The following is a 25,851-nucleotide window of genomic DNA, read 5'->3' as shown; positions in this document are numbered from 1 at the left end:
AATATATATATATATATAAATATATATGTATATCAAAATGAATTTTTAATTTAAGAGTAAAACTGGTTTGGTGTTCACTCGCACGAGTCTCGCTGCTGGGAGAGCCGGAGAACCCTGTGATGTTGCAATAAAATATTTTAAACAAAAAAAAACAAAAAAAAAAAAATTGGTGGCTCGAGGGTTTCCCTGTGGTGTTCTTGGGTCTTTTCATGGTTTTGGGGATCCCTTGGGAGCTCCAGCTTTGCTTTTCCCAGCATGGAGTGGGGAGAGGACCCTGAGGGACACTGGCAGTGACAGTGACACAGGGCACAGAGCTGGCAGTGACAGTGACAGCAGGGCACAGAGCTGGCAGTGAGAGTAGGGCACAGAGCTGGCAGTGACAGTGACTGCAGGGCACAAACCTGGCAGTGACAGTGACACAGGGCACAGAGCTGGCAGTGACAGTGACAGCAGGGCACAGAGCTGGCAGTGAGAGTAGGGCACAGAGCTGGCAGTGACAGTGACAGCAAGACACAGAGCTGGCAGTGACAGTGGCACAGGGCACAGAGCTGGCAGTGACAGTGGTACCAGGACACAGAGCTGGCAGTGACAGTGACAGCAGGGCACAGAGCTGGCAGTGAGAGTAGGGCACAGAGCTGGCAGTGACAGTGACAGCAAGACACAGAGCTGGCAGTGACAGTGACACAGGGCACAGAGCTGGCAGTGACAGTGACAGCAGGGCACAGACCTGGCAGTGACACAGGGCACAGAGCTGGCAGTGACAGTGGCACAGGGCACAGAGCTGGCAGTGACAGTGGCACAGGGCACAGAGCTGGCAGTGACAGTGGTACCAGGGCACAGAGCTGGCAGTGACAGTGACAGCAGGGCCTGGTGGAAAAGTCTCCCCTGGGTTTGGTTTTCCAGCAGAGGTGGCACTCGGGCACAGTGCCAGTGGCACACCAGGCAGGTGACCCATGGCCAGGGGAGGATGGTGGCGCTGTGGCTTCAGGAACCAAACCCTGAGAGGCTTTTTTTGGGAAAATCCCTGGGCAAGGAGCTCCAGCAGCTGGTGGGGACAGGGACAGGCTGGGAGCAGAGCCAGCCCTGACTGAGTGACAGGGCTCTGGTTTTATTTTGAGTACAGGAACAAGCCAGAGGGTCCAGGAACAAACCAGAGTGTCCAGAAACAGCCAGAGTGTCCAGGGACAGACCAGGGTGTCCAGGAACAGCCAGAGTGTCCAGGAACAAACCAGAGTGTCCAGGGACAGCCAGAGTGTCCAGGAACAGCCAGAGTGTCCAGGGACAGGCCAAGGTGTCCAGGAACAGCCAGAGTGTCCAGGGACAGCCAAGGTGTCCAGGGACAGGCCAAGGTGTCCAGGGACAGGCCAGAGTGTCCAGGAACAAACCAGAGTGTCCAGGGACAGCCAGAGTGTCCAGGGACAAACCAGGGTGTCCAGGGACAGCCAGGGTGTCCAGGAACAGCCAGGGTGTCCAGGGACAGCCAAGGTGTCCAGGAACAAGCCAGGGTGTCCACCAGGGACAGGCCAAGGTGTCCAGGGACAAACCAGAGTGTCCAGGGACAGCCAGGGTGTCCAGGGACAGCCAAGGTGTCCAGGGACAGCCAGAGTGTCCCCGTGCTGCTGTCCCCGGGCTCCTGGCTGGCACTGGCAGCAGCCCAGTCCAGCTCTGAGGGCCCAGCCTGTCCCAGTGCCCGCTCAGAGCAGCAGGACCCAGCAGGGATCTCGTGCCCCAGGCTCCAGCTGCATCCCAGCCCTTCCCTGCTCACTCCATGGCCGGCGCCCGCTCCCCCTCCACGTCCCTGGTGCCGGAGTTCATCAGCTCGCGGCGGATCTCGGGCGAGATCTGGGGGTGGCTGTGGAACTTGAGCAGCTCCAGCAGAGCCTCCTTCTGCTCCGAGGCCAGGTCCTCCTTGTAGCGCTGGGCCAGGGCCAGCAGGCTCTGGTGCCACAGCACGGGCAGCGGGCGCTGCTCCGCGCGGAAGGCCAGGAAGTGGAACACCAGCGCGTCCAGCACGCGGAACGGCAGCGCGTACTTCTTGTCGATGAGCAGGCGCAGGAAGATGCTGTTGGCACCGCTGTACTGCATCTCTGCCAGCTTCAGCAGCGCCGCACTGCGGGGGGACAGCACGGCCACAGCTCAGGGCGTGAGACGTGGCACAGGGGATGGAGCCATGGGGACATGGGGGAGGTGAGGGAACAGAGACATGGGGACATGGGGACATGGGAGAGGTCAGGGCACAGGGGATGGAGTCATGGGGACACGGGGGAGGTGAGGGGACAGGGCATGGATTCATGGGGACATGGGGAGGTGAGGGGTCAGGAAACAGGGACATGGGGACATGGGAGAGGTGAGGGGACAGGGGATGGAGTCATGGGGACATGGGGGAGGTGAGGGGTCAGGGGACAAGGACACGGGGACATGGGAGAGGTTAGGGGACAGGGGATGAAGTCATGGGGACATGGGAGAGGTGAGGGGACAGAGACATGGGGACAGGGGAGAAGTGAGGGACAGGGCATGGAGTCATGGGGACATGGGGGAGGTCAGGGCACAGGGCATGGAGCCATGGGACATGGGAGAGGTCAGGGCACAGGGCATGGAGACATGGGGACATGGGGGAGGTGAGGGGACAGCTCAGGGGATGGGGCATGGGACAGGGGAGAGGTCAGGGGACAGGGCATGGAGCCATGGGGACATGGGGGAGGTGAGGGGACAGAGACATGGGGACATGGGAGAAGTGAGGGGACAGGGGATGGAGTCATGGGGACATGGGAGCAGTCAGGGACAGCTCAGGAGATGGGGCATGGGACAGGGGAGAGGTGAGGGGACAGGGGATGGAGTCATGGGGACAGGGGAGAGGTCAGGGGACAGGGGATGGAGTCATGGGGACATGGAAGAGATGAGGGGTCAGGGGACAGGGACACAGGAGAGGTGTGGGGTCAGGAGACAGGGACATGGGGATACGGAAAAGGTGAGGGGAGAGGGGAAGGGGACAGGGACATGGGGACAGGGGAACAGTCAGGGGACAGGGGATGGAGTCATGGGGACACAGGAGGGGTGAGGGGTCAGGGGACAGGGACACAGACATGGGAGCGGTGAGAGGTCAGGGGACAGGGACATGGGGGACACAGGACAGCTGAGGAGTCATGGGACAGGGACATGGGGACACGGGAAAGGTGAGGGGTCAGTGGACATGGGCACAGTGAGGGGTCAGGGGATGGAGCCACAAGGACACATGAGAGGTCAGGGGACAGGGACACAGGAGAGGTGAGGGGACAGAGGATGGAGTCATGGGGACATGGGAGTGGTGAGGGGTCAGAGGACACGGACATGGGGACATGGGAGAGGTCAGGGGACAGCGGACAGACAGGGACATGGGAAAGGTGAAGGGGTCAGGGGACAAGGACATGGGGACAAGGAAGAGGTGAGGGGTCAGGGAGCATGGGGACAGGGAAAAGGTCAGGGGACAGGGGATGGAGTCATGGGGACACAGGAGTGGCGAGGCATCAGGGGACAGCGACACAGGAGAGATGAGGAGTTGAGGGACAGGGACATGGGGACATGGGAGCAGTCAGGGGACAGGGACACAGGTGAGGGGTCAGGGGACAGGAACACGGGGACACAGGAGAGGTCAGGGGATGGAGCCATGGGTCCAGGGAAGGGCTCAGAGTCAGGAGACAGAGCCACGGGGACACAGGAGGGGTGAGGGGTCAGGGGATGGAGCCATGGGGACAGAGCAGGGACCACAGGGGTCAGGGGGACCTGGACTGGACCATGGAGCACTGAGGCACAAAGCTGAGCCTTGAACCTCAACCCAGAGGGAGCTGAGTGACCCCTCACCACCTCCGAGGGGCTGAGGGCTGGATCCAAGGAGCTTCCCAGGGCCCTGCAGGAGGAACTGTTCCCCCCCAGCCCCTCAGGGCCTCACCTGGAGTGCAGCACGGGGATGGAGCACTTGCTGAGGATGCTGCCGATGATGATGGCCTCCCTGAGCGTGCAGGTGCCAGACTCGCACAGCGGGATGAGGATCCCTGCCAAGGGCAACAGGCAGGTGTCACTGACACATTTTATAAAAAATCTTTTCTTTAGGATCCTTTCTCCTGAGAAGCTGAGAAGCCTCAGAGGAAAAGAAAACCAATGATTATCTGCTGCTGTGGGATGCAACAGGTGAATCTTTGATTAATCTCGTGTGGTTGTTTCTAATTAATGGCCAGTCACAGCCCAGCTGGCTCAGACTCTCTGAGAGTCACAAGATTTTATTATCATTCCATTCCTTTCCTTTCCTTGCAAGCCTTCTGATGAAATCCTTCCTTCTACTCTTTTACTACAGTTTTAATATATAATTTACTTTTAATATAACATATATCATAAAATAATAAACCAGCCTTCTCAACATGGAGTAGTCAAGATTCTCTTCCTTCATCCTGGGACCCCTGTGAACACCACCACAGCCAGGTGTCACAGACATCTTTTATGGAAAATCCTTTCCTTAGGATTTTTCCTCCTGAGAAGCTGAGAGGCCTCAGGAACAAAATGTAAACATTGATTATCTGCTGCTGTGGGATGCAACAGGTGCATCTGGGATTGGCCCATTTAATTAATGGCCAGGCACAGTCCAGCTGGCTCGGACTCTCTGGTCAGACACAAAATTTAATTATCATTCCATTCCTTTCCTTTCTCCTATTCTTTCAGTATAGTTTTAATAGATCATTTACTTTTAATATTATGTCATAAAATAATAAACCACCCCTCTCAACATGGAGTAGTCAAGATTGTCATCTCTTCCCTCATCCTGGGACCCCTGTGGGCCCCACCAGAGCCAGGCACCAACCACCTCCATGCACAGCTCAGCCCCTTCTCCTTAGAAAACCCCACTCCTGCACACCCCCTGGCATGCCTGACCCCTGCAGGAGCCCTACCCTTGAACCAGGCCGCAGGTTTGAACAGAGCCTTCTTCAGAGCCATGTACAGGTGGAAGTTGAGCCGCTTGTACTCGGCGATGTCGTCGCGGACGCGCGGCAGCAGCACCAGGTTGTAGAACCTCTGGGCCATCCTCTCCTTCAGGTTGGAGGAAAATATCCTGGGATCAGCAAAGCACGAAGGGATGGGTGAGGAAAGGAGGCCAGATGGGCAGGTTGGCGTTTTGTAACCAATTTTGGTGATCTGACTGTGGTTATGGGAACGAAAACCCCAAAGATGCCACGGCAGAGGGTCCCTGAGGTGACCTTACCTGGTGGGGTCCCTGAGGTGACCTTACCTGAGGTGACCTTACCTGGTGGGGTCCCTGAGGTGACCTTACCTGGTGGCCTGGTACATGGCAGCCGCTGTCCACGTCTCTGGCTCGGTGATGTAGAGGATCTGCTCCCAGTTGGACAAGGCAGGGATGATTTTGAACGCCTTGGGGAGCTTCCCACTCCTGTACTTGGACAGCACCTGCAGAGACAGGGACAGCACCAGGCTGTGACTGGGGGAAGTGACAGCAGGGACAAGAGAGCGCGTTGTCACCTCAGGGTGGTGGCTGTGGGTTTGGATGTTCCATCCTCACCTCCCTGACGCCCCTGTAGACCTCCAGGACACGGGGGTCGAGCTGGGGCATGGGGCAGCCCGAGATCTCCGACAGCGCCGTCTCCACCTCCGTCTGCTTCTCCGTGATCTTCTCCATGATGATGTCGGCCAGCGTGCGCCTGGGGAGCAGGGATGGCGTCAGGGGGACATGGGAGGGGTGGCAGGGGACAGTGGGGGACATGGGAGGGATGGCAGGGGACAGGGGCAGTGGGGGACATGGGAGGGATGGCAGGGGACAGTGAGGGACATGGGAGGGATGGCAGGGACAGTGAGGGACATGGGAGGGATGGCAGGGAACAGGGACAGTGAGGGACATGGGAGGGATGGCAGGGGACAGCATCAGTGGGGACATGGGAGGGCTGGCAGGGGACAGGGACAGTGAGGGACATGGGAGGGCTGGCAGGGGACAGGGACAGTGGGGGACCAGGGAGGGCTGGCAGGGACAGTGAGGGACATGGGAGGGCTGGCAGGGTCAATGTCAAGGGGGACATGGGAGGGCTGGCAGGGGACAGGGACAGTGGGGACATGGGAGGGTTGGCAGGGACAGGAGGGACCAGGGAGGGCTGGCAGGGACAGGGACAGTGAGGGACATGGGAGGGCTGGCAGGGGACAGGGACAGTGAGGGACATGGGAGGGCTGGCAGGGACAGGGACAATGGGGACATGGGAGGGCTGGCAGGGGACAATGAAGGACATGGGAGGGCTGGCAGGGGACAGTGGAGGACATGGGAGGGCTGGCAGGGGATAGTGGGGGACACGGGAGGGCTGGCAGGGACAGGGACAGTGAGGGACATGGGAGGGCTGGCAGGGACAGGGACAGTGAGGGACATGGGAGGGCTGGCAGGGACAGGGACAGTGAGGGACATGGGAGGGCTGGCAGGGTCAATGTCAAGGGGGACATGGGAGGGATGGCAGGGACAGGGACAGTGAGGGACATGGGAGGGCTGGCAGGGTCAATGTCAAGGGGGACATGGGAGGGCTGGCAGGGACAGGAGGGACCAGGGAGGGCTGGCAGGGACAGGGACAGTGAGGGACATGGGAGGGCTGGCAGGGGACAGGGACAGTGAGGGACATGGGAGGGCTGGCAGGGGACAGGGATGAGCCAGAGGCTGACAAGGGATGGGGGCCAGCTGGAGTCTGTGCATGGACCAGGGGGAGAATTGGGGGTCACAGGAGGGTGACACGATGGGATCACATCACATGGGATGGGGGTGACCTGGGGGCTGACCCTGGGGACAGGGATTGGGACAGGCTGAGGGGTGACTCGGGGGTCCATGGGGCTGACACGGGACAGGCTGAGGGTGACTCGGGGGTCCATGGGGCTGACACGGGACAGGGATTGGGACAGGCTGAGGGGTGACTCGGGGGTCCATGGGGCTGACACGGGACAGGCTGAGGGGTGACTCGGGGGTCCATGGGGCTGACACGGGACAGGCTGAGGGTGACTCGGGGGTCCATGGGGCTGACACAGGACAGGCTGAGGGGTGACTCGGGGGTCCATGGGGCTGACACGGGACAGGGATTGGGACAGGACCAGGGGTGACTCGGGGGTCCATGGGGCTGACACGGGACAGGGATTGGGACAGGCTGAGGGGTGACTCGGGGGTCCATGGGGCTGACACAGGACAGGGATTGGGACAGGCTGAGGGGTGACTCGGGGGTCCATGGGGCTGACACGGGACAGGGACAGGCTGAGGGTGACTCGGGGGTCCATGGGGCTGACACAGGACAGGCTGAGGGTGACTCGGGGGTCCATGGGCTGACACGGGACAGGTTGAGGGGTGACTGGGGGTCCATGGGGCTGACCCTGGGGACAGGGATTGGGACAGGCTGAGGGTGACTCGGGGGTCCATGGGGCTGACACGGGACAGGCTGAGGGTGACTCGGGGGTCCATGGGGCTGACACGGCACGGGACAGGCTGAGGGGTGACTCGGGGTCCATGGGGCTGACACGGGACAGGGATTGGGACAGGACAGGGGTGACTCGGGGGTCCATGGGGCTGACACAGGACAGGCTGAGGGGTGACTCGGGGGTCCATGGGGCTGACACGGGACAGGGACTGGGACAGGACCAGGGGTGACTCGGGGGTCCATGGGCTGACAAGGGACAGGGATTGGGACAGGACCAGGGGTGACTCGGGGGTCCATGGGGCTGACACGGGACAGGGATTGGGACAGGACCAGGGGTGACTCGGGGGTCCATGGGGCTGACACGGGACAGGCTGAGGGTGACTCGGGGGTCCATGGGGCTGACACGGGACAGGGATTGGGACAGTTGAGGGTGACTCGGGGGTCCATGGGCTGACACGGGACAGGGACAGCTGAGGGTGACTCGGGGGTCCATGGGGCTGACACGGGACAGGGACAGGCTGAGGGGTGACTGGGGGTCCATGGGGCTGACACGGGACAGGGCACAGCCGGGTCTGTGCGGGCAGGCGGCCCCAGCCCGGTGCTCTCACCTCAGCGGCGGGTTCTTGTTCATGAACATCTCGATGGCTTTCTCGTCCTCGGGATCCACCTCCACCTCCCCGCCGTAGTCCCCGCTCCGTCCCGCGGCCGCCGCCGCCTTCTCCAGCGAAGGCCACTCCTCATCATCCTCCGAGTCCGGGTCGGGGCCTGCGGGGAGCGGAGCTGGCTCAGCCCGGGCCGGGCACCCTCGGGTATTTTATGCTTGGCTCTTCGCAAATATTCAAATTAATATTATATGTGTTGTGTTAGAATGTAATGCTGTATTGATTCTCTTAAGTAGTGTGTTCAATATAGTTTTAGGTTATAGAAAATGTTAAAATAGAAACTATGCTATATAGGATAGTTTTTTTTTAAAGAAAGGACTCGCAGTGAGATAGCAGCCACACAACACCTGAATCTTTCAGAGAAAGTGAATTTATTGCCCTCTTTGCCCTCTTATCAGAAGAAACGAACTTCTTCCCACCTCGAAGGCGCTGTTAGGATTCAGAGGAAGAAGCTGACACTGCCCAGACCGAATCCTGTATTTGAATGGAATTTATGCATCATGCATAATAAAAGTATAACAAATGCTTAAGTGTATGAATACGCAACAAACTCTTGTTTTTAAGGGTTAATCCTTTGTTAACGTAGGTCCTTTTTCGGATTTCTGCTGCCCAGAAAAAGGTACCCGGAACTCAAAAGGTACCCAAAGAGTTAGTAACTCTTTGTCTCTATTATCTCACATTGTCCTAATTCAAATTGTCCAAATTATTATTACTCTAATATTACTCTATTACTTGTATTACTGTTTTATAACTATGCATTTTTTTTTTTTATAACTCAAAATTTTAAAAAAACAAGCGATTGGCTTTTTTAAAATTTAAAAAAACAAGCGATTGGCGTTTTTTTTTGGTTTTTTGGCTCACCGAGAACGGCGCTGCGCTTTCGGGGTGCCGCGGGCGCTCCGGGGCCGTGCTCGGCCTCCAGCTCCTCCTGCTGCCGCCGCGCCTGCTCCAGGATGCGCCGGGACAGCCGCGCGTCCACGAACCCGTCCCCGTCCCCGTCCCCGCCATCGCCGCCCGGCTCCTCCGGCCCGCGCTTCTCCCGCGCCCGCAGCCGCGGGGCCGCGTCCTGCAGGATCTGCTCGGCCAAGGGCAGCGCCGGGGCCGGGCCGGAGCCCCGCGCCCGCCGGGCCTTGGGCATCGCGGCGGCACCGGGCACAGCGGAGCGGCACACGCGGGATCTGCCCCCGCCTCTTCCGGGGCCACCGGCACCGCCCGTTCCGGTGGCGGCAGCGGCACCATGGGGGTCACCTGGTGAGAGCGGGGGATCCGGGACAGGGGGAAAGCACCGGGATAAACTTATGGATGGGGGAGCGGAACCGGGATAGACCCCTGGAATGGGGGACGGAACCGGGAAAAGCTCCGGAATGGGGGGGAAGGCACCGGGATAGACTCCTGGAATGGGGGAGCGGAACCGGGAAAGGCTCCGGAGTGAGGGGGAAGGCACCGGGATAGACTCCTGGAATGGGGGACGGAACCGGGAAAGGCTCCTGGAATGGGGGGCGGCACTGGGAAAGGCTCCTGGAATAGGGATGGAACTGGGATAGATTCCTGGAATAGGGGGGTGGTGGAACGGGGATAGACTCCTGGAATGGGGGGCGGCACTGGGAAAGGCTCCTGGAATGGAGGGCGGCACCGGGAAAGGCTCATGGAATGGAGGCCGGCACCGGGAAAGGCTCCGGGGTGAGGGGGAAGGCACAGGGATAGACTCTTGGATTGGGGGGCGGCACTGGGAAGGGCTCCTGGAATGGAGGGACGGAACCGAGATAGACTTCTGGAATGGGGGGCGACATTGGGAAGGGCTCCTGGAATGGGGGGAGGCTCCGGGATAGACTCATGGAATGGAGGCCGGCACCGGGAAAGGCTCCGGGGTGAGGGGGAAGGCACCGGGATGGACTCCTGGAATGGGGGAGCGGAACCGAGATAGGCTCCCGGAATGGGGGGCGGCACTGGGAAGGGCTCCTGGAATGGGGGGACGGAACCGGGATAGACTCCCGGAATGGGGGGCGGCACTGGGAAGGGCTCCTGGAATGGGGGGCGGAACTGGGATAGATTCCTGGAATGGGGGAAGGCACCGGGATAGACTCTTGGAATGGGGGGAGGCACCGGGATAGACTCTTGGAATGGGGAACAGCATCGGGAAGGGCTCCTGGAACGGGGATGGACTCCTGGAATGGGGGGCGGAACCGGGATAGACTCCTGGAATGGGGGGAAGGCACCGGGAAAGGCTCCCGGAATGAGGTGACGGCCCCGGGGACGCGGGGAGAGTGTGCGGGCGGAGGATGCGGAGCAGCCGCGGGGATGTCCCGGCGGGTCCCCGAGCCCCGGCCCGTGTCGCAGCGTGTCGCAGGTGCCGGTGGCCGAGGGCAAGAGCGTGCAGCAGACGGTGGAGCTGCTGGCGCGGCGGCTGGAGGCGCTGGGCGCGGACAAGCAGGGCACGTTCGGCGTGGACTGCGAGACCTATCACACCGCGGCCACCCTCGGCACGCAGGGTCAGCTGAGCCCTTCTCCGAGCTCCTCTTTCCCTTCTCCTTCCCGGCCTTTTCCTCCTTCTCTTCTTCTCCTTCCCCGCCTTCCCTGGAGGTGCCTGGATCTGATGCTGGTTGATGTGGTTTAGGGGTTACAGTGGCAGTGCTGGGCTGGCTGATCTTGAAGGTCTCTTCCAACTTTTGATGATTCTACAATTCCTTCTTTCCTTTCCCTTTTCTCCTTTTCCCTTTTCCTCCTTTCCTTTCCCCTTTTCTTTCCTTCCTTCCCCTTCCTTCCTTCCTCCTTCCCTTCCTTCCCTTCCTTCCCTTCCCTTCCCTTCCCTTCCCTTCCCTTCCCTTCCCTTCCCTTCCCTTCCCTTCCCTTCCCTTCCCTTCCCTTTCCCTTTCCCTTTCCCTTTCCCTTTCCCTTTCCCTTTTCTTTTCCCTTCTCCCTCCTCTCCTGGCTCCCCACATCCCTTCCAGGCACTGATGTGTTCACAGCCCTGCTCTGCTGAGCCGTGGTTCCCAGACAGAGGAATTTCCTGGGTTCCCACAGAATTCCTGCCTTAAAGCAGCTCCTCTTCCTGCCTCTCGTCCTTGCTTTAATTCTGCATCCTCACGTGTTTGTTGTGGCATCCACTCAGGGAACAGCTTGGGTTTTCTGATGGAAATTTATAGGGGAAAAGAAATCCTCGGCAGCACCGGGATAAAATTAAACATCAGCACGGCTCGGGGTGAGGTGAAAGGAGAACTCCAGGAGCTCCCACTGCCTAGAGGGAGCTGGGCTCGGCCTCTCTCCACGTTCCAGCTGCCAAAAAAGCAGGAAAAGCTGCTCTGGAACATTCCAATGGGTCTGGCTGGGAACAGCGGCTCAGCAGAGCCAGGGCTGTGAACACATCAGTGCCTGGAAGGGATGCGGGGACCCAGGAGAGGAGGGAAAAGGGAAAAAAGGAGGGGAAGAGGGTTTGGGTATCTCGGGGTCGTTCTGAGCAGCAGAGAATCCCAGAGAATTCGTTTTTCCAGCCCGAGAGGCAGGAGCAGGAGCTGCTTTAGGGCAGGAGTTTGTTTTCCCAGCCCTCGCTGTCATTGCAGGGCAGACAGGGAAGCTCATGTACGTCATGCACAACTCCGAGTACCCGCTGAGCTGCTTCGCCCTCTTCGAGAACGGGCCCTGCCTGGTGGCCGATGCCAACTTTGACACCCTCATGGTGAAGCTCAAGGGCTTCTTCCAGAACGCCAAGGCCAACAAGATCGAGAGCCGCGGCACCCGCTACCAGTACTGCGACTTCCTGGTGAAGCTGGGCACGGTCACCATGGGCCCCAGCGCCAGGGGCATCTCCGTGGAGGTGAGAGATCTCTGGGAAGGGTGGGGAATTCATGGATGGGCAGGGGGAGTCCATGGGAGAAGGTTTAGGGGTGATTGAAAGGGTCTCTCGCGTGTTCCCGGCACGTCCTGTTTGTATTTACCCATCCTTGTGAGATGCTGAGGGTTTTGAGATGTTTCCATGAAAAGCATGGAAGCTCCAAGCCTGTGGGGATGAGTTCCCAGATGGAATTCTGCCCCTCTGAGCAGCTCCAAGCTCTGGGCTGTGTTCCCAGGTGGAATATCATCCTTCCTGCAAGTTCCAAGCTGTAGGGATGAGTTCCCAGATGGAATTCTGCCCCTCTGAGCAGTTCCAGAGCTCTGGGCTGTGTTCCCAGGTGGAATTCTGCCCCTCTGAGCAGTTCCAGGCCTGTGGGGATGTGTTCCCAGGTGGAATACTGTTCTTGCTGCTAGTTCCAAACCTGTGGGGCTGTGTTCCCAGGTGGAATTCTGCCCCTGTGAGCAGCTCCAAGCCTGTAGTGATGAGTTCCCACATGGAATTCTGTCCCTATGAGCAGCTCCAAACCTGCAGGGCTGTGTTCCCAGGTGGAATATCATCCTTCCTGCAAGTTCCAAGCTTGTAGGGATGAGTTCCCAGGTGGAATTCTGCCCCTGTGAGCAGTTCCAAGCCTGTGGGAATGTGTTCCCAAGTGGAATACTGTTCTTGCTGCTAGTTCCAAGCCTGCAGGACTGTGTTCCCAGGTGGAATTCTGCCCCTATGAGCAGCCCCAAGCCTGTGGGGATGTATTCCCAGGTGGAATATCATCCTCCTGCAAGCTCCAAGCCTGTAGTGATGAGTTCCCACATGGAATTCTGTCCCTATGAGCAGCTCCAGGGCTCTGGGCTGTGTTCCCAGATGGAATTCTGCCCCTGCCACCATCTCCATGGCTCTGGGCTGTGTTCCCAGGTGGAATTCTGCCCCTATGAGCAGCTCCAGACCTGTGGGGGTGTGTTCCCAAGTGGAATACTGTTCTTGCTGCTAGTTCCAAACCTGTGGGGATGAGTTCCCAGGTGGAACACTGCCCCTCTGAGCAGCTCCAAGCCTGTAGTGATGAGTTCCCACATGGAATTCTGTCCCTATGAGCAGCTCAGGCTCTGGGCTGTGTTCCCAGATGGAATTCTGCCTCTGCCACATCTCCATGCTCTGGGATGTGTTCCCAGATGGAATTCTGTCCCATGAGCAGCTCCAAGCCTGTGGGGATGTATTCCCAGGTGGAATATCATCCTTCCTGCAAGTTCCAAGCTTGTAGGGATGAGTTCCCAGGTGGAATTCTGCCCCTGACACCATCTCCAAGCCTGTAGGGATGAGTTCCCACATGGAATTCTGTCCCTATGAGCAGCTCCAGGGCTCTGGGCTGTGTTCCCAGGTGGAATTCTGCCCCTCTGAGCAGCTCCAAGCCTGCAGGGCTGTGTTCCCAGGTGGAATATCATCCTTCCTGCAAGTTCCAAGCTTGTAGGGATGAGTTCCCAGGTGGAATTCTGCCCCTGCCACCATCTCCATGGCTCTGGGCTGTGTTCCCAGGTGGAATTCTGCCCCTGTGAGCAGTTCCAAGCCTGTGGGAATGTGTTCCCAAGTGGAATACTGTTCTTGCTGCTAGTTCCAAGCCTGTAGTGATGAGTTTCCACATGGAATTCTGTCCCTATGAGCAGCTCCAGACCTGTGGGGGTGTGTTCCCACATGGAATTCTGTCCCTATGAGCAGCTCCAGGGCTCTGGGCTGTGTTCCCAGATGGAATTCTGCCCCTGCCACCATCTCCATGGCTCTGGGATGTGTTCCCAGGTGGAATTCTGCCCCTGACACCATCTCCAAGCCTGTAGGGATGAGTTCCCACATGGAATTCTGTCCCTATGAGCAGCTCCAGACCTGTGGGGATGAGTTCCCAGGTGGAATTCTGCCCCTGTGAGCATCTCCAAGCCTGTAGGGATGAGTTCCCATGTGGAATTCTGCCCCTATGAGCAGCTCCAAGCCTGCAGGGCTGTGTTCCCAGGTGGAATTCTGCCCCTGTGAGCAGCTCCAAGCCTGCAGGGCTGTGTTCCCAGGTGGAATTCTGCCCCTGTGAGCAGCTCCAAGCCTGCAGGGCTGTGTTCCCAGGTGGAATACTGCCCCTGTGTGATCGCCAACGACTGCTGGAACCTGCTGATGGAGTTCATGCAGAGCTTCATGGGCAGCCACACGCCCGGCATCCCGTCGGTGTTCGGCTCCAAGCACGACAGCGCCTACAGCCCCGGGGACACCATGGTGCAGTACATGGAGCTCTTCAACAAGATCCGCAAGCAGCAGCAGGTGCCCGTGGCTGGCATCAGGTGAGGAGGAGCCCCTGCAGCTCCTGACTTCAGCCTCATCCTGCCTGCACCACCAGCTCCTCCAAAATCTGCCCCAGGAGCTGCTCCTTCTGGATTTTCCCCCCGTTTCAAACTGTGCAACTCTGGGTGTCCTCCGTGGTTTGGGTTGGTCCAGTGGTTCTGTGGTTTTTTGGACAGTGAAAGGAGAAATTGCAGAAAAATACATTCTTAAATTTCTATTTTTTTTATGTCCACATCGGTGTTTTGTTGTATTTCATCCCAATAAAAGGATGGGTTTTGGGAGGAGGAGTTGTCCCTGCACAGTGTGGGTTGTGCTGGTTTGTGTTGTTTATTTCCAGTCTTCCCTTTGGATTTACTTCAAGAACTTTATGCCCCTTTATGTTTGGTGCAGGGAAAATTCAGAAATTTCAGAAAGTTACAGACATCTCTTAAATTTCGATTTTTTTATATCCACATCGGTGTTCATCCCAATAAAAGGATGGATTTTGGGAGGAGTTGTCCCTGCAGTGAGAGTTGTGTTGTAAATTCCCAGTCTTCCCATGGATTTGCTTTATGCTCCCAAAGCAAATATTTCCCTGTGAAAAAAATCCAGGAATTCCTTAATTTTCCTCTTCCTGGCATGTTCTTACCTTGCCTTCATCTGTAGGTGATGGAAATATCAAAATCTGCTGCCTCCCTTGGATCCATTGGTTCTGCGGTTTTGTGGACAGTGTTTGGACAGTGAGAGGAGAAATTCCAGAAAATTACAGACATCTCTTAAATTTCTATTATTTTTTTATATCCACGTTGGTGTTTTGTTGTATTTCATCCCAATAAAAGGAAGGGTTTTGGGAGGAGGAGTTGTCCCTGCACAGTGAGGTTTGTGCTGTAAATTTCCAATCTTTTTTGGATTTAATAAATTTAATCAGCACAGGGCCCAGAAAGAGATGGTTCATGAGCCATAAAAAATGGCACAATGTCCCCTAAGTGAGGTAAAAATTCCAACATGCTGAATACACTGAATTTTTTGCAGCTCTTAGCCCCAAGTTCACGACTGTTCAGTGGTGAAAATTCACTGTCCTGAACTGGGAGAACTTTAAGAAACAAACTGGGATTTTTAGGGATTGTTATCCCTGTCCTGTTTCCCATTACAAACCTTAAAGTTTAAAATAAAAAAATCCCTGTTAATGAGCAGATTAGTCATGGTGAATGTCGGGAATGCTTTGTTAATTCCGTAACCAGATATGTCAAAACTCTGCTCGTGTGCCTAAAAAACATGGAAGTGTGTGCTGGGATCCCTGGGGATTCCTGGGATTTTATGAATTCATTGTGCTGCTCCTGGAGCAGCTCCTTTCACTCCCTTGATGGCCAAAATTACTCTTTTTTTCCCTGAAAAAATCCCCATTTTGGCTGTCAAATCCCAGTTTGGAAGGTTGGTTGTTTTCTCAGAGGTAGAGGTGAGATCCTGCTCCATCATGGATCCTTTTTTTTTGCTTCTGCACCTCTCAAAATCTCTGTCAGTGTTGTTCCATTCCCTAAATTCATTCCCAAGAGGGATTTTTTTTTTATTATTTTTATTTATTTATTTATACAGGTGATGTTATCAGGGTCACGAGTGCTTCACTGGCAGAGCCTGTCCCAAGTCTCACTGCCATCAGAGTTTGGGTTTTTTTGGGGTGTCCCCTCACCACCTCAGGGACCCTTTAGGGTGTCTCCTCACCAGAAGGAAGACCCCTGAGGGTCTTCATCACCTCAGCACCTCCTTGGCCCCCTCATCACCTCAGGGACTGTTTGGGTGCCCCCTCATCGCCTCAGGATCTCCTTCTCAAGGCATCCATCAGCTCAAAGCCCTCACAGATTCCCCCTTGTGCCCCCCCATCACCTCAGGGACCCCCGTGGGGCGCGCCCCCGCCATCCCCTCAGCACCGCCATCACCTCAGGGCCGCCGTGGGGTACCTCCCGCCCACGCCACCCCCTCGGGGGCCCCCGCGCCGCCCCTTTAAGAGCCTCTTTGTCTCCGATTCACCCTTATTTACCCTCCCGAGCCTCAACCGAACTTCGGCCCCGCGATTCACAAAGCCCGGTACGTCACGGGCGGGGGCGGGACTCGAACCCGCGCCGGCCCGCCCCCCCCGGCGCCCATTGAACAGCGCCGCCTGCCGGCTGCGCAGACGGCGTACGCCCCGACACCGCTCTGCCCGCCGCGGCGTACGCTACGCCAGCGGAGTGCGTAGGCTACGCAAATAGCGTAAACACCCGCTCTCTTCGCCTGTGTGCCGCGCTACGCAATTGGCGTAAGCGGCGGAGAGGGAGGCGGGTGTTGGCGTTGAGCGACGCACACTCCAGCCAATGGAAAGGCGGGGCGGGGCGCGGCGACCAATGGGCGGGGAGGGGGCGTGGCCGGCCGGGGCGTCTCGCGCTGGGTGACAGCTCGCGCGTGCTGGTGATGGCGGTAAATAAAGGGGACGGGGGGACGGGGGGGGGGCGAGGGGAGGTGTGCGGGGGGGGACACACGGGACGCGACCCCTCCTGAGGGCAGAGAGGGACGGAGGGCTGGGGGGATATGGGGGCTGAGGAGGAGGAGGAGGAGGAAGAAGAGGAGGAGAGGAGGGGTCTTCGGTGATGCCCCCCTCAAAGGGACCCCCCCCCGCCGTCCTCCGTGGTGGGGCTGAGGCGGACCCCGCTCCGCTCCCCCCTCATCCCTCACGGGGGTCGCCGCCTTTGTGTGCGGGCGGGACCCCCGCGCCGGGCTCGGCGGCTCCGCAACTTTGCCTTTGTTGAGGGAACATCCTCCGCTCTCCACGTTCCCCCCCTCATCCTCGGGATCCACTCCCATCTCTCCCCAGATTCCCCCTTTATTCTCCTCTTCCTAAAATCCCCCAAACTCCCCTTCCACCTCCTCCTTGCCGGGATCTTCTCCCCTTCCCTTCGCCGGGACCGTGAGGGGGTGCTGGGGGTCGTGGCTTTGCTGGGAGGGGGGGAAAAAAAAACCCTTAAAAAACTGCCTTTAAACCTCCGTGCTGAGCTGGAACGGGGAAAGGGCACCAAAACGAGGAAATTCGGTGCGGGTTTGTGTTTATGTAGGAAAAAAAACAAGCTTAAAAAGCCGTGCGTTTGTGTCCCCAAGAGGGGGGAAGAGCTGAACTTAATCCGGGGGAGGGCTTGGCAGCGAAACTGCTCCAAAATCCCCTTTTTTAAACCTCCAAGGGGATCCCCCCTTTGGCACGATCACGGATCAGGGATAACCGAGCCCTTTAAAACGGGAATCCAGCGTAATTTTAGGAAAAAAAAATCTCCCGTTAATCGCTTTACACGTAGGGAACGAGCCTGATCCTTGTGTCAGGGCAGCTGCGGGTGGAACGGCGTGGGGAGAGCATCCCGTTATCCCGAAATGCTGGAGCTGGGAAAGTGGGAAGTTTTCTTCACTTTGTGGAGTTTTGTTTTTTTTTTTTTGCTGTAGTTTTTAGTCAGGCTGAGCTCGTCTGGTGTGAAACGAGGCGAAATTTGGTCCTTTCACGCTTTGCTGCCTCCGGGAAGATGCTCCTGGAGCCCAGGGATGGAGGTGGAGATCCCAGGGAAAACCGATGGATTTTTCCTGGAGTTTTCAGGCGTTTTTGAGGAGGAGAAAAAAACCAGAAAGCAGCAGATTAAAAGGGATGATTTGTAGGGCTGGAAGCAAAAAAAAAATGAAGTGTTGTGGAGGGGGCTGAGAGCTGAGGAAATGTGGCTGGGATGTGGGAATGAGGATGGGAGGGGATAAACGAGTGGAATTGTGAATTAAAAACTCCCTGTGGATGCGAGCAGTGTGGATTAAATTCGGATTAAATGAAGTGTTGGGAGCTGCCCCGTGTGGAATTTTCACCAAAATTTGGCTGCTCTGCCCTGGGGGGCTCCTGTGCTTTATGCAGGGTCACAGAGGTTGGGTGATGTTTTAAAAACCCAAAAAGGAGAAGGCAACAAAAGCGTTTGCTGTTTTATTTGGTGTTTTTAATCGCTGGGTGCAGATATTTGGGAGGGATGTGCCAAGTGTGAGCAGCATTTGATGTCTCTGTGCTTTCAGCAAACCATAAATGTGCATTTATCCCTCCCCTGATCATTCTCCCAGCTGACTCCAAGTGGAAAAGGATGTTTTGAAGTTGGCAGATTCTTTTTTTTTCCAGCGTGGAATAATTCCTGGTTTTGTGCAGCCTGGGTTGGTTACATGAGAATTTTGCTTGTTCAGGAGCAAAGCTTGGACAATAGTCACACATGCAACGGGTTAGGGGCTTAGGAAAGAGCCAAAAAATCCCAAAGTGGGGAAATTTTTTTGGGGCTGTTTTGTGGCCAAGGATTGTTAGGGAGGAATCTCTTGCTGCAGTTCCTGCTGAGATCCCAGCTCCATGTGGTGCAGGGCTGTGAGGATGCAGGAATTTGGGTTGGGAAGGGAGCGCTGACAATTACACAGCGAGGACAGAAAAAAAAAAGCACATTCAGGTTCTGGGTGTCTTTATTTATTTTTATTTTTGCAGAGGATTTCTTGTGGCTGCTGCAGCTCTGCCCACATCACAGGGCACTCTGCTCAGTGCTGAACACACTCACTTGTTAATTATTATTTTTGAGCAGCCCTGTGTTGTCTCAGCACCTCTGGACACGTGACAAGAAGCACTTGCTCAGCACCAAAAGTGGTTTATTCACTATAAAGGACTGAAAATGCCTTTTAGATCCTGGTTTTCTTGGCCTTTTTTTTCCCCCCTCCTCTTCTGTTTTTATACTGAAATGTCACAGGGACTCATAAAATGAAATTTAGTGAGAAGATGTTAACCCTCAACCCTCAGAAGATGTTAATGGATTGATTTAGAATAGTTAACAAATGGAAATAATTCAAAATAATACAAAATTATACAAAAATTATAAAATAATTATATACATTATAATTATATATATTATTATATATATTACATATATATTATTATATACAAAATAATACAAAATTCTAAAAAATCCACCAAAATTCAGCTGTTGGTAAGTGTGGATTCCTTCCTGGCTGTTTTTAGCTTTGGGGAAGTGTGAAAGGTTTTCTCAAATTGACCTTAGCTCTGAGGCAAAACAAACCCGAGGGGTTTGGTTTAAAATTGTCATAAATAAACAGAGAAATAATGAATAAGTTTGCCTGTAAGTGGGAGCAGGGGCTGAGGTCAGGAGGAATGGGAAGGTGGGGTTGAAGTTTCAAAGATCTCCCCTCCAACCCTTTGTGTTGTGCAGGAATCCCCTCCGGTGAGAATGAGAACTTTTCTCACTTTGTTTAACAACATTTGTGGTTTTCAGCTTGAATATTTCATCAAGGCTTGGCTTTGTTGCTGGGGTTTTTATTTTTATTTTTATTTTTATTTTTTTTTCCCTTTGGGGAATGAAACCTTGGGAGATGTTTTTATCTCAGCAGCTTGATATTCATAAATCCTTCGCTTTTCCCAAACTCTTCACCTTTCCTAAAATCTTCACCCTTTCTCAAACCCCTTCACCCTTTCCCAAAATCTTTACCCTTCCCAAACCCCCTTTCTTCACTGTTCCCAAACTCCTTTATTTTCCCCAAAATCTTCACCTTTCCCAAACCCCTTCACCTTTGCAAACTCCTTCGCTTTTCCCAAACCTCTTCCACTTTTCCCAATCCCTTTCAGCCTTTCCCAAAATCTTCCCCTTTCCCAAATCCCTTCATCCTTTCTCAAACCCCTCCACCTTTCCCAAAGCCTTCGCTGTTCATAAACTCTTTCACCTTTTCCCAAACTCTTCACCCCTCCCAAAATCTTCTTCTTTCCCAAAATCTTCTTCTTTCCCAAACCTGTCCATCTTTTCCCAAACCTTTCACCTTTCCCAAAATCTTCCCCTTTCCCAAACCCCTTCATCTTTCCCAAAACCTTCACCCCTTCCCAAACCTTTCACCTTTCTTAAAATCTCACCCTTTTCCAAATCCCATCACCTTTCCCAAAATCTTCACCCCTTCCCAAAATCTTCACGTTTCCCAAACCTCATTCACCCTTCCCCAAAATCTCCCCCTTCCCCAAACCCCTCCACTTCTCCCAAAATCTTCCCCTTTCCCAAACCCCTTCACCCTTTTCGAAATCCCATCCCCTTTCCCAAACCTTTCACCTTTCCCAAAATCTCACCCTTTTCCAAGTCCCATCACCTTTCCCAAAATCTTCACCCCTTCCCAAACCTCATTCACTCTTTCCAAAATTTTCATCCCTTTCCAAACCCCTTCACTTTTCCCAAAATCTTCCCCTTTCCCAAACCCCTCCACCCTTTCCCAAACCTTTCACCTTTCCTAAAATCTCACCCTTTTCCAAATCCCATCACCTTTCCCAAAATCTTCACCCTTCCCAAAATCTCCCCCTTTCCCAAACCCCTTCACTTTTCCCAATCCCTTTCACCCTTTCCTAAAATATTCACTCTTCCCAAACCCATCCATCCTTTCCCAAACCCCTTCATCATTCCCAAAATCTTCCCCTTTCCCAAACCACCTCCACCCTTCCCAAACCTCATTCACTCTTTCCAAAATTTTCACCCCTTTCCAAACCCCTTCACTTTTCCCAAAATCTTCCCCTTCCCCAAACCTCTTCACCCTTCCCAATCTTCTTTCCCAAATCCCTTCACTATTCCCAAAATCTTCTCCTTTCCCAAACCTTTCACCTTTCTTAAAATCTCACCCTTTCCAAACCACCTCCACCCTTCCCAAACCTCATTCACTCTTTCCAAAATTTTCACCCCTTTCCAAGCCCCTTCACCTTTCCCAAACTCCTTCACCCTTCCCCAAAATCTTCACCCCTTCCCAAACTCCTTCACTTTTCTCAAAATCTTCTCCTTCCCCAAACCCCTTCACCCTTTCCCAAACCTTTCACCTTTCCTAAAATCTCACCCTTTTCCAAATCCCATCACCTTTCCCAAAATCTTCACCCCTTCCCAAAATCTTCACATTTCCCAAACCCTTCCACCTCTCCCAATCCCTTTCACCCTTTCCCAAAATATTCACTCTTCCCAAACCCATCCATCCTTTCCCAAACCCCTTCATCATTCCCAAAATCTTCCCCTTTCCCAAACCCTTTCACCCTTTTCGAAATCCCATCCCCTTTCCTAAACCCTTTCACCCTTTCCCAAAATCTCACCCTTTTCCAAATCCCATCACCTTTCCCAAAATCTTCACCCCTTCCCAAACCTCATTCACTCTTTCCAAAATTTTCATTTTCACCTCTTTCCAAACCCCTTCCCTTTTCCCAAACTCCTTCACCCTTCCCCAAAATCTTCACCCCTTCCCAAATTCCTTCACTTTTCCCAAAATCTTCCCCTTCCCCAAACCCCTTCACCCTTCCCAATCTTCTTTCCCAAATCCCTTCACTATTCCCAAAATCTTCTCCTTTCCCAAACCCTTTCACCCTTTCCCAAACCTTTCACCTTTCCCAAAATCTCACCCTTTTCCAAATCCCATCACCTTTCCCAAAATCTTCACCCCTTCCCAAAATCTTCACCCTTCCCCAAACCCCTCCACTTCTCCCAATCCCTTTCACCCTTTCCCAAAATATTCACTCTTCCCGAACCCATCCATCCTTTCCCAAACCCCTTCATCATTCCCAAAATCTTCCCCTTTCCCAAACCCCTTCACCCTTTTCGAAATCCCATCCCCTTTCCCAAACCTTTCACCTTTCCCAAAATCTCACCCTTTTCCAAATCCCATCACCTTCCCCAAAATCTTCACCCCTTCCCAAACCTCATTCACTCTTTCCAAAATTTTCACCCCTTTCCAAACCCCTTCACCCTTTCCCAAAATCTTCACCCCTTCCCAAACTCCTTCACTTTTCCCAAAATCTTCCCCTTCCCCAAACCCCTTCACCCTTCCCAATCTTCTTTCCCAAATCCCTTCACTTTTCCCAAAATCTTCTCCTTTCCCAAACCCTTTCACCCTTTCCAAACCCCCTTTCTTCACCCCCTCCTAAACTCCTTCACTTTTCCCAAAATTTTCCCCTTTCCCAGACTCTTCTCTGGAAAAAATCCCCCCTTGAGTTCCAGTGAAAGAAGGAGCTCCCTCATTAGTGTCAAACCCTTAATGAGCTTTTGCTCCTAAGGATGCTGAGCAAATCCAAATTATTGACCAGAAATGACAGAAAAATCCCATTCAGAGCCGAGAATATCTCAGCTGTTGGTTGATGTTTCCCTGTGTGCCCACAAATTCTTTTTCACTTTTGGGGTTTTTGGAGGTTTTAGCTCCAAGGTGGATCAGGTGAAGCTTTTGTGGCTCAAAATTCCAGCCCAGAGCACCCCATGGGAACAAAACAGATGAAAAAGGAGAAGAGATAAAGCTGGAGGTGAGGTTCTGCCCTTTGGGATGGAATTTTGGGTGAACTAAAGCTGATTTTTTATCCATTTGCTGTCATTGATCCCCTGCTGCACTGAGGGAAATTCAGATTAAACCCCACTGTTCTGCTGCCTGTGGAAGGAAAAATAAAATTCCCTTTTTGCAGCAGCATTAAGGAGTGCCTGCAGTAGGCAGAAAACAAAGCTGCCAAGTTTATCTGTTTTTCCTAATTGTTGTTAATGAGCTTTTAGCTTTGCAAGATGCTAATGAGGAGCACGTGAGCTGTTCCACAAATCAGCTGCAACCCCTCAGAAAACAACAAATTCTTGGGACCCACCTTGAGATTTTTGCAACAACACTGGCTGGGTGAGTGTATTAATTAGCTAATTTATTAATTAGCTAATTATGCTGGAATTAATTCACTGAGAGGTCTGGATTTGCTGAGGGAATAAAAAAATACCTGAAAAAAAAAAACCCTGGAGCTTTTCTTGGTGCTCTCCCTTCTCTCATCTCTGTGCTGGGCTCTGAAAATTCAGATTTCAGCTGCTTTTCCAATGGAGAGCTGCAATCGTTGCTCTGAAATGTGGCAGTGGTGACAAATTCAATATTTAAAGAGAGATTCTCACTCAGGAGGTGTTTTTGGTGCTTTTGCTGCAGTTTTTAAGGAGTTTGCTGACTGAAATACCAAAGGAAAATAAAAAGGAATCCCCCCCACACAAGGCTGGAATCTCTAAATAACTTGGATTTTCAAGGAAATAATTATTTGGGGGGAGGTGGTGGTGTGGACTACAAAAATATTCTAGATTTAGAAGAAAATGCCATTAATTACGCTGAAAAAATTGGCATTATTATTATTAAAATGGCATTAATTATGCTGAAAAAAACCCATCTAAAACTCTGTTATTCTTTAAAAATCAGCTGTTTATTCCCTGGAGCTGTGAGCAAGAGCCCTGAGCTTGGATTTAATGATGTTTAATCATTCTTTGAAAAGCACAAAGGAGGCACTAAAAGCTGTTCAGCTGAGTAAAATGAACTAAAAGCTGGAACTGAGATTCAAAAGTGATTTATTTGCAGAGGTAAATCCATAATCCCAGCAGTCAGGAGTTAATCTGGCATCAGACTAAGACTAAATCGATTTAACTAAGAATAGTTCATTCACCTGAAGGGATGGAAATCCTGCTCAGCAGAGTTGGTTTGGGAGGAAATAAATAAAATATATCAAATAAAATATATCAAATAAAATATATCAAATAAAATCATGAGTGGAAACAGCAAGGGGGGGAAAATAAAATCTCTTTTGGAATTTTTTTCTGTTCTTTTCCTGCACTTCCCAGCATGGTTTGGGTAATAAATCAGAATTAGGAAGGAAATAAATCAGAATTAGGAAGGAAATAAAATAGGAAGGGTTTAGGAACATCAAACCCTTTTTGTGGCATCAACCCCAAATTCAAAATTCACATTTCCCTCTTTGCCCTCCTTGTCCTGTTGTTGTTTCATTGAGGACAAATTGAAGGGATGAACTTTAATTCCTTAGAATTCTGCCTTGATCTGTTCCCAGCAGGAATGAGGGAAAAAATCTGAATTTCCCACCCAAAAAGAGTTTGGTGCCTTCTCTGATTCCTTGGGTTTCAATAGAAAAAGCAAAGGGAGGTGACAGCAAAAATAAATTAGGATTTGGGTTATTTTATCCATATTTTCCTACAGTGTTGCAAAAGAATTAGTTTTAAAAACCCCAAATGTGCTTTATTTAATGTGCTGATGGTTCTGTGCTTCACTTCTGCTGTTCCCAGCAGGAATCAGTGAAAAAAATCTCCCTTTTTCTTTTCCCTTCTCCTTCTTTTTCCCATCTCCCTCTTTCCTTTCCCTTCTCCTTGTTTTTTCCTTTCTCTCTCTTTTTCCCTTCTCCCTCTTTTTCCTTCTTTCCTTCCTTTTTGTTTTCCCTTTTTCCTCTTTTTCCCTTCTCCCTCTTTCTTTCCCTTTCTCCCTTTTTCCCTTCTCCCTCTTTTTCCTTTCTCTCTGTTTTTTCCTTTTTCCCTCTTTTCCCTTCTCCCTCTTTCTTTTCCCCTTCTCCCTCCTTTTCCCCTCTCCCTGTTTTTTCCTTTCTCTCTCTTTTCCCTTCTCCCTTTTTCCTCCCTTATTCTTTTCCTTTCTTCGTCTTTTTCCCTTCTCCCTCTTTCTTCTCCTTTACCCTTCTCCCTGTTTTCCCTTTCTCTCTCTTTTTCCTTTTTTTCCCCTTCTCCCTCTTTTTCCTCCCTTTTTTTTCCTTCTCCCTCTTCCTTTTTCCTTCTCCCTCTTTCCTTTCCCTTCTCCTTTTTCCTTTCTCCCTGTTTTTTCTTTTCTCTCCCTTTTTCCCTTCTCCCTATTTTTCCTTGCCTCCCTTCTCCTTTTCCCTTCTCCTTTTCCCTTCTCCCCCTTTCCTTTCCCTTCTCCCTTTTTCCTCCCTTTTTTTTCCCTTCTTCCTCTTCCTTTTCCCTTCTCCTTCCTTTTTCCCTTCTCCCTGTTTTTTCCTTTCTCTCTCTTTTTCCCTTCTCCCCTCTTCCTCCCTTATTCTTTTCCCTTCTCCCTCTTTCTTCTGCTTTTCCCTTCTCCCTGTTTTCCCTTTCTCTCTCTTTTTCCTTTTTTTCCCTTCTCCCTCTTTTTCCTCCCTTTTTTTTTCCTTCTCCCTCTTTTTCTTCCTTTCTCCCTCTTCCTTTTCCCTTCTCCTTCCTTTTTCCCTTCTCCCCCTTTTTCCTTTCTCTCCCTTTTTCCCTTCTTCCTATTTTTCCTTGCTTCCCTTCTCCTTTTCCCTTCTCCTTTTCCTTTCTCCTCCTTTTTCCCTTCTCCCTCTTCCTTTTCCCTTCTCCCTGTTTTTTCCTTTTTCTCTCCTTTTCCCTTCTCCCTCTTTTTCCTCCCTTATTCTTTTCCTTTCTTCGTCTTTTTCCCTTCTCCCTCTTTCTTCTCCTTTTCCCTTCTCCCTGTTTTCCCTTTCTCTCTCTTTTTCCTTTTTTTCCCCTTCTCCCTCTTTTTCCTCCCTTTTTTTTTCCTTCTCCCTCTTCCTTTTTCCTTCTCCTTCCTTTTTCCTTTCTCCCTGTTTTTTCCTTTCTCTCCCTTCTTCCCTTCTTCCTCTTTTTCCTCACCTCCCTTCTCCTTTTCCCTTCTCCTCCTTTTCCCTTCTCCCCCTTTCTTTTCCCTTCTCCCTCTTTTTCCTCCCTTTTTTCCCCTTCTCCTTCTTTTTCTTCCCTTCTCCCTCTTCCTTTTCCCTTCTCCCTCTTTCTTCTCCTTTTCCCTTCTCCCTATTTTCCCTTTCTCCCTCTTTTCCTTTTTATTTCCTTCTCCCTCTTTTTCTTCCCTTCTCCCTCTTTCCTTT

At 52.9% G+C, this 25,851-nt stretch overlaps 3 protein-coding genes across 4 annotated transcripts in view; 2 read left to right on the top strand and 1 right to left on the bottom strand.

The window, feature by feature from the left end:
• Positions 1–28: 28 nt before the first annotated feature.
• On the bottom strand, positions 29–9,212 carry BYSL (bystin like). The gene is made up of 7 exons (XM_064732881.1): positions 8,936–9,212; positions 8,021–8,177; positions 5,543–5,681; positions 5,297–5,430; positions 4,917–5,077; positions 3,926–4,028; positions 29–2,110 (listed from the first exon to the last, which is right to left on the bottom strand). Exons 1-7 carry the CDS (start codon positions 9,210–9,212, stop codon positions 1,762–1,764), a joined length of 1,320 nt encoding a protein of 439 aa, XP_064588951.1. The 3' UTR covers positions 29–1,761.
• MED20 (mediator complex subunit 20) lies at positions 9,205–15,377 on the top strand. Its single transcript, XM_064732883.1, has 5 exons — positions 9,205–9,325; positions 10,412–10,563; positions 11,632–11,885; positions 13,995–14,206; positions 14,853–15,377. The coding sequence occupies exons 1-5, from the start codon at positions 9,312–9,314 to the stop codon at positions 14,854–14,856; spliced, it is 636 nt and encodes a 211-aa protein (XP_064588953.1). The 5' UTR covers positions 9,205–9,311; the 3' UTR covers positions 14,857–15,377.
• Positions 15,378–16,583: 1,206 nt separating this feature from the next.
• USP49 (ubiquitin specific peptidase 49) overlaps positions 16,584–25,851 on the top strand; it is a 31,076-nt gene continuing 21,808 nt past the window's right edge. Inside the window, exon 1 of one of the 2 annotated variants that reach the window (XM_064732968.1) lies at positions 16,584–16,637. The gene's annotated coding sequence lies outside the window, so the exon portion shown is untranslated. Of the gene's footprint in view, positions 16,638–22,786; positions 22,872–25,851 lie in introns of those variants that run through there. The other variant, XM_064732969.1, reaches the window with a different exon arrangement.

Source organism: Zonotrichia leucophrys, chromosome 26 (assembly GCF_028769735.1).
Source record: "Zonotrichia leucophrys gambelii isolate GWCS_2022_RI chromosome 26, RI_Zleu_2.0, whole genome shotgun sequence".
Classification (NCBI taxonomy): Eukaryota; Metazoa; Chordata; class Aves; order Passeriformes; family Passerellidae; genus Zonotrichia; species Zonotrichia leucophrys.
The sequence above is the reverse complement of the archived record's forward strand: the minus strand, read 5'-3'. Positions and strand labels throughout refer to the sequence as shown.